The 10,516-nt window shown below is 39.6% G+C and overlaps 1 protein-coding gene across 1 annotated transcript; it reads left to right on the top strand.

The window, feature by feature from the left end:
* Window positions 1-2,750: 2,750 nt before the first annotated feature.
* Window positions 2,751-10,032, top strand: etfb (electron transfer flavoprotein subunit beta). The gene is made up of 7 exons (XM_026185585.1): window positions 2,751-2,894; window positions 4,969-5,127; window positions 7,175-7,333; window positions 7,450-7,512; window positions 8,094-8,252; window positions 8,448-8,659; window positions 9,385-10,032. Exons 1-6 carry the CDS (start codon window positions 2,841-2,843, stop codon window positions 8,616-8,618), a joined length of 765 nt encoding a protein of 254 aa, XP_026041370.1. The 5' UTR covers window positions 2,751-2,840; the 3' UTR covers window positions 8,619-8,659; window positions 9,385-10,032.
* Window positions 10,033-10,516: the final 484 nt, after the last annotated feature.

The raw sequence follows: 10,516 nt of genomic DNA on the forward strand, positions 1-10,516 counted from the left end.
TGTGATGTCCATATGTAGGAGGCTAAAACAGTTGAATATTTTGTCTGTGTGTGTGTGTGTTTTTTTTCTAACTTTTTAACTCAACCTGATACTGTCATGGTCCTGGGCCATGTGGGCCCAGTATTCTTAGTTCCTTGTATTTTTGTATTTCGTTCCTTAGGCCATGTTTCCTGAGTTGCCCTGTTGTGTTGTTCCCTAAGTGTTTTCCCTTCGTGACTCTTACCCCCTGTGTGCCCCTCTGTGTATTTATGAGCCCTCGTCTCTCTTTGTGTTTTATTCTATGTTTTCCCCAGCCCGTTATGTCTGTGTTCTCCCCGTGCTCTCTCTCCTCCTGTCTGAACCTCTGTACTTCCTGTTTTACTTTGCCCGTCTCCCGTTAGTGTTGTGTTCACTCCTGCCGTGTCTTGTTATGATTATCAGTGTCACCTGTGTTCCCCGTGTGCTCCCACTTCCCTCCTTAACCCTCTGTGTATTTATGTCTGCGTCTCCCTCAGTTCTGTGTCGCGTTCTCCCTCATGCTGCGTGGATTTCCCTGTGTTCCTTGGTGAGCTTTATGTTAGTTTTTCCCCAGTCTAGTTTTGTATCGCCTATCATCTTCTGTTCAGCAATAAAGCTGCATTTTGAGTTTATCCCTTGAGTCCGTGAGTTTTTGCGATTGGGTCCTCATCCTGCCTGCCACACAGCGAGCCATGACAGATACACGATAAACTTACAACTGACACACATATTTCTTCCTTCTTCTGCTCCCTTTAGAGGTCCCCACAGCAGACTATCTGCCTACTTCTCACCCTATCTGTAGCCTCCTCTTCTTCCACACTACCCTATGCATATCCTCCTTAACTCCATTAACCTCCTCCGTAGTCTTCCTCTTTTCCAACAGCCTGGCAGCTCTATCTTCAGCATCCTAGTGCAATGCATGGACTATCCCTCCTCTTCACATGTCCAAACACACATATGTCCAAACCATCTCAGCCATGTCTCTCTAACCTTGTGTCTAAAACCTGAGCTGTCCCTCTGATGTACACATTTCTAATCCTGTTCATTTTGGTCACTCCCAATGTAAATATTTGCATCTTAAGCTCTGCCTCCTGTCTTTTTGCCAGTGCTACCATCTCCAAACTATACATTTTACTTGTAAATTTTCACTCTTGCTACTATCCTTCTGTCACTAATCACCATTATGTTATTTATACGTTATACATACGTTATACATGTTATACATACATTGTTATACATGTTATACATTGTATTATGTGTGTACAGCTGTACACACATAATACACATGCAGAGAAATGTAGCCATTTATAAGAGACAAAGCAGGAGCTAGATTTTCTCTAAATGCAAAGGGGGATCAGTGAACTCACCATCCACTAGGACAGATGAGCACATATCCTCAACACATTTCCATTTGTTTTGCAGCTTTCTTGTAGGGTCATGCTTTAAAACCAAATGCACAAGCTGATGAATGATCTTTCTTGGTGTCAGACAGACATGAGAAGTACCTCCCAAAGTCTGACCTGCATAGGCCTATCCACTCAGTGTCCTCCTGGTTAACATGATTGCCGTAGAATTACTAAACTGCCGTGAACTGAATAATTAAATTGAGTTTGCAATGCAATAATTTACTGATGTTACTGGTCTTTATGTTTTTCATTACCAAATTGTATAAATTCAAGTTTATTAGCAGAATTTAACTGAGGTGGCATAGTGGCTTTAGTGGGCAGGCCTGGACCCCCAAGGCTTATCCATAATGCCAATACTGGGTTTACCCTAGGTATTTAAACTCAACCAACTTCACTGTTATGCCTGTTTTCCTCCTATTCACACACATATTATATCTCAGTTCTATAAACGTTCACTCCTCTCGAGAACAGACCTTCACCTCTCCAGGCTCTCTTCCACCTGCTCCTTACTCTCTCACAATTTTATCATTAAGACTATAATGTTATAGTCCACTGAGACTCTTGCTTGACCTCATCTGTCTGGCCATCGTTCCCTTCCACCTGGTCTCCTCTAAACGCAATATATCTACCTTCCTTCGCTTCATTATTATCAGCCAGCTCTTTCGCTTTCACAATCACGCACTCATTCCCGCCTATCTTTCTCTCTTGTTGGCTCTGAACATGCCTTCCCCTCTCCTGTTTCTTTGTCTCTGGCCACTAGTAGCACAGTTTCTATTGGCACCTTGATGGCAACCTGCATGTAAATAGCATTCTTAATGGTCCGCATGCTTGATTTGGTAAAACTTTATGTTGAATGACCTTTTTGATCTAACCCAACCCATTTAGCCAGGGACTGGCACTAGGAGTACACTGACTTATCGTCTATCAGGTGGAGTTAAAACGTTTTTTGACACTCAATATGATTGTCATTATGTCACTCTGTTATTCGTGACCTTTGCCCCATATAAGCGGAACTCTTCTTCTCTGGGTTTTGTTTATTACATAGATATGTGGGGCACCGTGTGATTAGTATGTGGTTCATCGTAATTCACTCATTTTAACCAAGTTGATCAATAAGATATTCATTACGATAGTAATGGAAGTGATATAAGTGTCATTCAGCAACAATCGCAGTAAGTTCGAACTGTTATTCAATCAACGAAATTGCGGCGACCGGCGACTTTTTGTTGAGTTTAGCAACCAACTTACACACGACAGCCAATCGTAACCTACAACGCTGGATAATGCCAACATTTCATTGGCTAGAGTGGGGGGGCGGTCACTTTAGTCTCTCCTCTGGTTTCACCCTGAAATAATTCCGACTGCTTCTTCAGTGAAGGTTCATTGCGGTGACTGTGTAACGCTAGCTGTCTGTTATATTTAAACGTTTCAGCTACAATGTCTGGCCGTGTTCTCGTCGGAGTTAAGCGTGTCATTGACTATGCAGTTAAGGTAATATCTTAGGTCAAATTACCTATTTTCTTTCGCGATTTTAAAGGTATTTTTCTTTGCTCACTTATTTGACATTCTGTGCTCTGCTAGCTAATGTTAGCCTAAAATCGTCAGTTGGTTGTGGAAACAAGAGCAACACCACACCACTGACCGGTCATATTATTTTGACAGATAAGTTGTTTGTCTCTAGCCAAATTCATGTATTCATTCATTTAATGCACAATACTGAGAAGCTGAGTTTGTGTTTAGCAGGGCAGCAAACGACTTCTTGCAAGTTGTATAACATGTCTGTTTGAACCTCTGGCATAACTTCCATGCAAACTGGGCAGTGACTTTCCCAAATTTTAAAGTAGTTTGTAAGCCAGGCGTGTATGTTGCAGGAACAGTTATTCAAATGGGAATATTTTTGACTGTTTAACATTACCCTTCAGTTGAGGTACAGCACCATAATCAATAAGCAATACTAGCTGGTGTATGTTGCAGCAAGAACAGTCCTGCCTGAGCTGCTCTCAGCAGGATCCGCACAGTGTTAAAGCGACTATGATTACTATATCTTCAGCGGTCTGATAGGAAGAGGTCAGTACTTTGAGAGCATTGGCTTTATTTATTTTTTTCCCATTTTAAATTGTGTGCAGTTTGGGGAAATGCCCACGCGTGCTTGCAATGTCAGATTAATCAGAATCAGAATCAGAATACTTTATTGATCCCTGGGGGAAATTATTTTTTGTTACAGTGCTCCATTTTAAACCAACATTAAGACAAGACAGACAATACACTAACTAAGAATAGTACAATATATACATATATATATACATACATACATACATAAGTCACTCATAAATAAATAGCTGGAAAAGAAACATGTGTAGTTGTAGCAGCAAACAGTATGTTAAGTGGATGCGTTGTACAGGGAGATGGCCACAGGCAGGAATGATTTCCTGTGTCGTTCAGTGGTGCTTTTCGGTAATCTCAGTCTCTCACTGAACGTGCTTCTGTTACTGACCAGCATGTCATGGAGTGGGTGGGAGGTGTTATCCAACATTGTCTTTATCTTGGACAGCATCCGCCTCTCCGACACCACCTTGAGGGAGTCCAGCTCCATCCCCACAACATTGCTGGCCTTACGGATCAGTTTATTAAGTCTGTTGGCATCTGCGACCCTCAGCCTGCTCCCCCAGCATGCAACAGCATAGAGGATCGCACTGGCCACAACAGACTCATAGAAAATCCTCAGCATTTTCTGGCAGATGTTGAAGGACCTCAGTCGCCTCAAAAAATAGAGACGACTCTGGCCTTTCCTGTAAAGTGCTGTGGTGTTTTTAGCCCAGTCCAGTTTATTGTCAATGTGTACTCCAAGGTATTTATAGTCCTCCACAATGTCAGTGTAAGTGTTCTGATGTTATTTTATATTTTATCACTGATAAATATGACTGACTGATAACTGCAAGAATTGAATTTTTAACTGGTAAGTGTTCTGTATAAGTGAAGTTGCATTATATTGACTTTATGGCAGGGTCCATTCACAGAAATGTTAAAGCCACTAGGTTTTTCTTATTTTTTTATTAATGTTTTTATTTTAATTTTAATTTAATTTAATGTTTTTTATTGTCATACAATGACAATAAAAAAATCATTAATATACTGCAAATATCCTGGCCACAATTGTGGAAGACCTTTTCCTCAACACCCTGCCCAGTCCCTTGAGATGTATATACTTTTTCTCAATTTGGCATGGAAGTCGCAGCAGCTCCAAAGCAAGGCCTTATTGCCCAGTGCCAGCAACAGTGCTACCTTTGTGACTTTCCAAAAGAGTAGAAGTGATTATAGTAGCACATCAATGCCAGTGGTGTCAGAATTGGTTATTTCAGACCAATTTTTAAAAAAGATAAGATTAGTTAAAGGTTTTCTGCCAGTTAGATTAAATCTGTTTAAATATCCATCACTAGATGTATTTACCTTTTTAACACCTTGTATTGGTTCGGTTCATTTCTAAGCTTCTGTCATTGTGTTTGACAGGTTTCTTTAATTTAGCTCCTCTGTAGTGACCCCGTGTTATTGTTTTGTTTCTCCACAGATCCGTGTGAAGCCAGACAACACTGGCGTGGTGACAGATGGCGTTAAGCACTCAATGAACCCCTTCTGTGAGATTGCTGTAGAGGAGGCGGTCAAGCTGAAGGAGAAGAAGCTTATTAAGGAGGTTGTGGCTGTCAGCTGTGGGCCACAGCAGTCGCAGGTGAATGAGCTGGGGCGAGACAGTAATTTAGCAAGTTAACTGCTTTTTGGAGTTTTTTGGAGCTGCTGCAAGTTGAGATAGATAGATAGATAGTAGGGGTGCAACGATACACAAAATTCACGGTTCGGTTCGGTTCGATACTTTGGTGTCACGGTTCGATATTTTTTCGATACAAAAAAAATGTTCATGCCTTTTTAATTTGTCATTTATTAAAATTATAAATATATATTTTAACTCAAAAGTACAGTTTTTAAATTTAACCCTAACCCTTGTGCGTGTTTTTTATTTTGACAGCGAATGCGCACCTGCGGACCACTTATGTGCAGCCCTGGTTATTTAGCTCGTCATATTGCAGCCACAGAAATTCTTTTGTCCATGAAACCATAAAGCTGCACTTTCTTTTTGCCTTATAGTCTGGTTTGTCATAACTTCTCCATTTTGTGGTAAGCTTTTCTTTGGCTGTCACTTCTTCACCCTGACCTGTCTTATTTGGCTCAGCAGAACTAAAATATATATCTGTCTGTGAAGGTTCTCAGTCATCCAGGTCATCGTAGTCAAATATATATCCTGCTGCTTTTACACACGCACTCACATAAGCTCAGCGATTCTCTGCGCGATCAACTTCTCACATGTTTAAGCTGCGGGAGATTTCACTTGTCATGTTTGCATAGTAAGCTAACAATTAATAAGACGATGTCAGAGGAATTGGTGCACAAATTATCATCACTCACAGATCAGTGCTGTCGCTCTCTATACACAGTTCGCACGATTGCAAAGTGAAAGCAAAAAAACAAGCGCAAATTCAAACGCGATTTCAATATGTCACATATTGACAGTGGCTCACCGATGCCAATGACATAATTACCCAGCTACATTTCCGAAAGAATGCAAAAGCATTGACATATATTTTTCCTTCCTACAAAAGCCCGACGGGCAGGGCAGAGATAGATTTTGGTAGCCCGACTGAAAAAAATCGCTAGCTCCGGGACGTCGGGCTAGCGATATTGCAAGCCCTGTATCTGATTGAGGAATCACTCATCTTTGGAAAAGAGAGTTTATTACAGAGAAATGGCTCTTTCCAAAATAAAAGCTATACTATCCGCTTCTTCTGGGCTATATTCTCAGCAGCATATTAAACAGCTGTCTAAATGACTCGGCTAAAGTTAGTAGCATGCTTGCTTGTTTTTTTTCTGCTTCCACTTGTCTTTGCACTAGGATGATGTCGGCGTAAATGTGCAGTCATATTCGTTGTGTTCCCACTAGTGCTTTCAGGTTAATCTCGTTGAAATGACCTTAACGCCACAACACGGCAAATCTCCGTTAACGAGCTACCGCCGATCGCCCCGTGCATGGGGCTAGACGGCCAACACGTTAACGAGCTAACTGCGCTAACACACTAGTTCCCACCCATGTAATTGAGCATTGCATGGCACATCCAACATACTGTTTTACTTTAGTCCATGACTCGCTTACCTTCAGGGTCATACGTCACATGAAAACCAAAATAATTCCAAACGCCAGATCTGAATGAGGGTGGGGGAGGTGCCCTGCGCTCTTCCTTCTGACGATGCTGTCTGTGTTGAGCGCTCAGTGAATCTGTGTTCGACTACTCCGCCTAGGCTGCACTGTCGACCCTAGGCGGAGCAGTCGAACGCAGATTCACTGAGCGCTCAACACAGACAGCATCGTCAGAAGGAAAGTTGATAAAATAAATTACAAATTTTGTATTGTTCGACACATATGCGTACCGAACCGAAAGCACTGTATCGAACGGTTCAATATCGATACGAATATCGTTGCACCCCTAATAGATAGATAGATATCTATCTACTTTTTTTTTTCAGGTGTATTATTTTACATGTAAAAGAACTTTTGAAATCCCATGCATATAACCTGTCAGACTCACAGTAAGCAGAAAGTGATTATTATGATGTTAACATAAATGTACTTTTAATATGTTTAAGGTTATCAACGATTATAATTTCAGGGTTGTCATCAAACATCAAGCCAAAGAAAAGTTCTCTTACATGTGTTTTTTCTAACTCAGGAGACCATCCGTACTGCCCTTGCCATGGGGGCTGACCGTGGCATTCATGTAGATGTGAGTGGGAAAGACTATGAAAACCTGGGACCCCTTCAGGTCTCTAAGATCCTGGCAGCTCTTGCCAAACAGGAGGATGCTCAGCTTATTCTCCTTGGCAAACAGGTTAAAGATTTCAGTTTATTTTCCTCACACTCTCTCAAATTGCGTTTTTAGTTTGCGTACTCTAAAGAATACTTGCACTGCTGTTAAGTAATTAAGGACTTGTGTTTATTTCATAGGCCATCGATGATGATTGCAATCAGACTGGCCAGATGACAGCAGCTTTACTGGACTGGCCTCAGGTAAGACTACCTTAAATAGTAGCACTGAGATATTTGACCCCATAATTATGTAGGTATCAGTTTATTTTCTTTCTTTTCTTTTTTTGTAGATTTTCTGTTTCTTCGTGGGTGTTGTATAGCAGTAATGATAAGAGGATATGTTCCTGTTCCCAATAGCCTTCACTAACCTTATCAAAGTTGGTAAACACTAGTTTGCGTCAGTAAGATCCACAGTAGTCCTGCACATATCAACAAATCCAAAGTCAAAGGCTGCCTGGATAGATGGAGTGAAGTTCTCCTTTGGCTGGTTAAAACGGAGCATTTTAATCTTATTTACAGTGTCCAGGTTGGGCACTTGGATAGACAGACATTGTAATGTAAATGTCAAAAATTGTTTATAAATTTGGGTTACATACATTACTCCTGTAGTCAAGATTATTTGTAGTTGTAGTTACACTAGCAAACCAGCAGATGGTATTAACTGAGTCCCATATAATGGGTAGCAGATGAAAATAGAGGAACAGTTCCCAGGGGAGATCCTACTGTGATTTTTTTTTTTAATGTATTTATTTTGTGAAATTATACGTATCTTCACATTGCAGGGTACCTTTGCATCAGAGGTGTCCTTGGAAGGAGACAAGATTAATTTGGTCAGAGAAATCGATGGTGGTCTGGAACATATTAAGATCAACACACCAGCAGTGATCACTGCAGACCTTCGACTCAACACCCCCAGATATGCCACACTGCCTAATATCATGGTAAGCAGCTGAAATGATGTTCAGAAACGAAAGATGCTAAAAAGTCATTAAGATCATGTTGCTGATTTCTGGGACAAGATTAGAGACAGGTTCTGACTGTAATTGCTGGGTTTACCTTTAAGACCTAACCTGCTATAAAGTAGTTAAAAAGAAGAGTAATTATTTTATTCAACCTTTGTGCATAACTTGTTTCAGAAAGCCAAGAAGAAGAAGATTGTTACTGTGAAGCCTGCAGACTTGGGGGTGGACGTGACTTCACGGTTGGAGGTGTTGAAAGTGGAGGAGCCTCCACAGAGGCAGGCAGGGATGAAGGTGGAGACAGTGGAAGACCTAGTGGTCAAACTGAAAGAGGCAGGGAGGGTATAGAGGCTTAAGCATATAAGCTGGGAGTGCAGAACCTAACAGAGGTGAGTATCAGTGAATTAATAGTTTTCATCAGAAAGTTGAGCAAAAAGTTACATTTTTAAAGACATCAGGGTCATTTTCTCTGGCATGACTAAGCACCTTCTAGCTCACCTGCTATTTTCATTTTCTTTCCCCTTGCCAGTGTGCCTCAGCAACGTATGCTAGATCTTCTCGGCTGGTGATTCCATGTATTAGTATTAATAGGTTTCATGCATTTATGACCTTTCCACCTGTATCTATATCTTAAAAATCCCACAATTATATTTCTGTGCAAACTCTAAACTATATTTGTTTGAAAAAAGGTATTAATTTTTTATTATATCAAGTAATTATAACAGGCCTTTTTTACAAAAAGAGATTAATAGAGTATTTTTAATTTTAAGGTATTCTGGGAAAAGGAACAATGCATCATTAATGAATTGGTAAAAGAAAATTGCATACCACAAATTAATTATCCACAATAGACCTATATCTACCTCTTGATTACAACTTTTTAAGAGTGCAGTAAAATTAACTCTTGTGATGAATGATAAAATTGTTTGTGTAGACCATTATTATCCTTTTTTATAACAATCTCATCTCATTTTGAGGGGGAAAAAAGTCACATTTATTTTGTTATAGCAAATGATATTGTGTGTCTTGTGGCTATTAAAGAAAAAGTAATTAAAGATGCTAATTGCTACTCTTGTCTTGAATTACTTATCTATGTTATTTTCTCTCCTTGCAGGACTCTCTAATGAATAACGAGACTGAACTACATAAGCCCAACCACAGGACAAGCTTATGTGTTGGTCTAATCCCTCTGTTTGAAACTGTGGCTCCTGAGGATATGCAGGGAGGTACTGATAGAAGTGGAAAAATATTGAGACACACTGTCCTGCAGTCAGACAAGCCCAAAAGAATAATCTTGTCTTGTGTATGCATTTGAACTTGCAGAGTAGTTCATTTGTTTCATTATATCACAATGCTATAAAAAGCGGTGTTTATGCAGTAATTTAAACCCAGAATCTTCCCATCACTCATGTTGCTGTTTGTATTGAACTGTACCCAAACTTCACCAGTTTGATGCATTTCAGCTGCTTCATCCTCATCTGTTAATTCTTTTATATCTGTAGTCAGACATGTTAAGAGGTGCAATTTTTGTAAATGACGTATGTAAATACAGAACCACCCAACATGTTGATTTGAGGATGTCTGCTAGCATTAATATCTTGACTACTGTGACCGAGTTCAAGGATTGACTAGACGGTGTCTCTCAGTATGAGCAGGGGAACGTGATCCTAAATTGGAATTTTACCGTAAGCGCCTAAGTTCTCTTTTGATTGTACAGAACATCACAATAACAATAAAGCAGCCAGTCTTTTTCATATCTACAGCTGTGTCTGGTCTCTTGGCGTTTCCTTTGAGTTTACAGTAGTTTCATCTTATCCTTTAAATTTAGTCTGCAAGGCATTTTTTAAAAACTGTGAAATGGCAGCATTTTTTTTTTTTTAATTTTTAATTCTGATGTTCATTTTGTACGCAGAGTATTAGTAACACAAAAAATATTGTTTGTTTTGAAATTTTGAGATTAAACTTGAAATGCTAAATATTAATGCTAAATACTGTTTTACTAGTTATAGTCCAAAATGTGTTGCTCAGATCTCTTATCGTGCCTTATTTACCACCATATTGTATTTATGTGGTAAAAGACAAATAATTTCCAAGTTACCAAAACTGATTCCTAAGTATGATTTTTTTTTTCTTCTTTTTTTTTTATTTTTTTTATTTTTATTTATTTATTTTTCTCCTCTAACCTGTCTACAAAAGGCATTTTGTAAAGGGTATAGTGGTATAGTACCTGTGTAGGTTTTTGACTT

The sequence above is a fragment of the Astatotilapia calliptera genome, chromosome 11, assembly GCF_900246225.1.
Source record: "Astatotilapia calliptera chromosome 11, fAstCal1.2, whole genome shotgun sequence".
NCBI classification, from domain to species: domain Eukaryota; kingdom Metazoa; phylum Chordata; class Actinopteri; order Cichliformes; family Cichlidae; genus Astatotilapia; species Astatotilapia calliptera.

Excerpts from the sequence above, each read along its gene's own strand:
- etfb (XM_026185585.1), top strand. The coding sequence starts at position 2,841 with ATGTCTGGCCGTGTTCTCGTCGGAGTTAAGCGTGTCATTGACTATGCA. Across the intron at positions 7,334-7,449 it reads TTATTCTCCTTGGCAAACAG|GCCATCGATGATGATTGCAA; the intron begins GTTAAAGATTTC and ends TTTATTTCATAG. Across the intron at positions 7,513-8,093 it reads CTTTACTGGACTGGCCTCAG|GGTACCTTTGCATCAGAGGT; the intron begins GTAAGACTACCT and ends TTCACATTGCAG.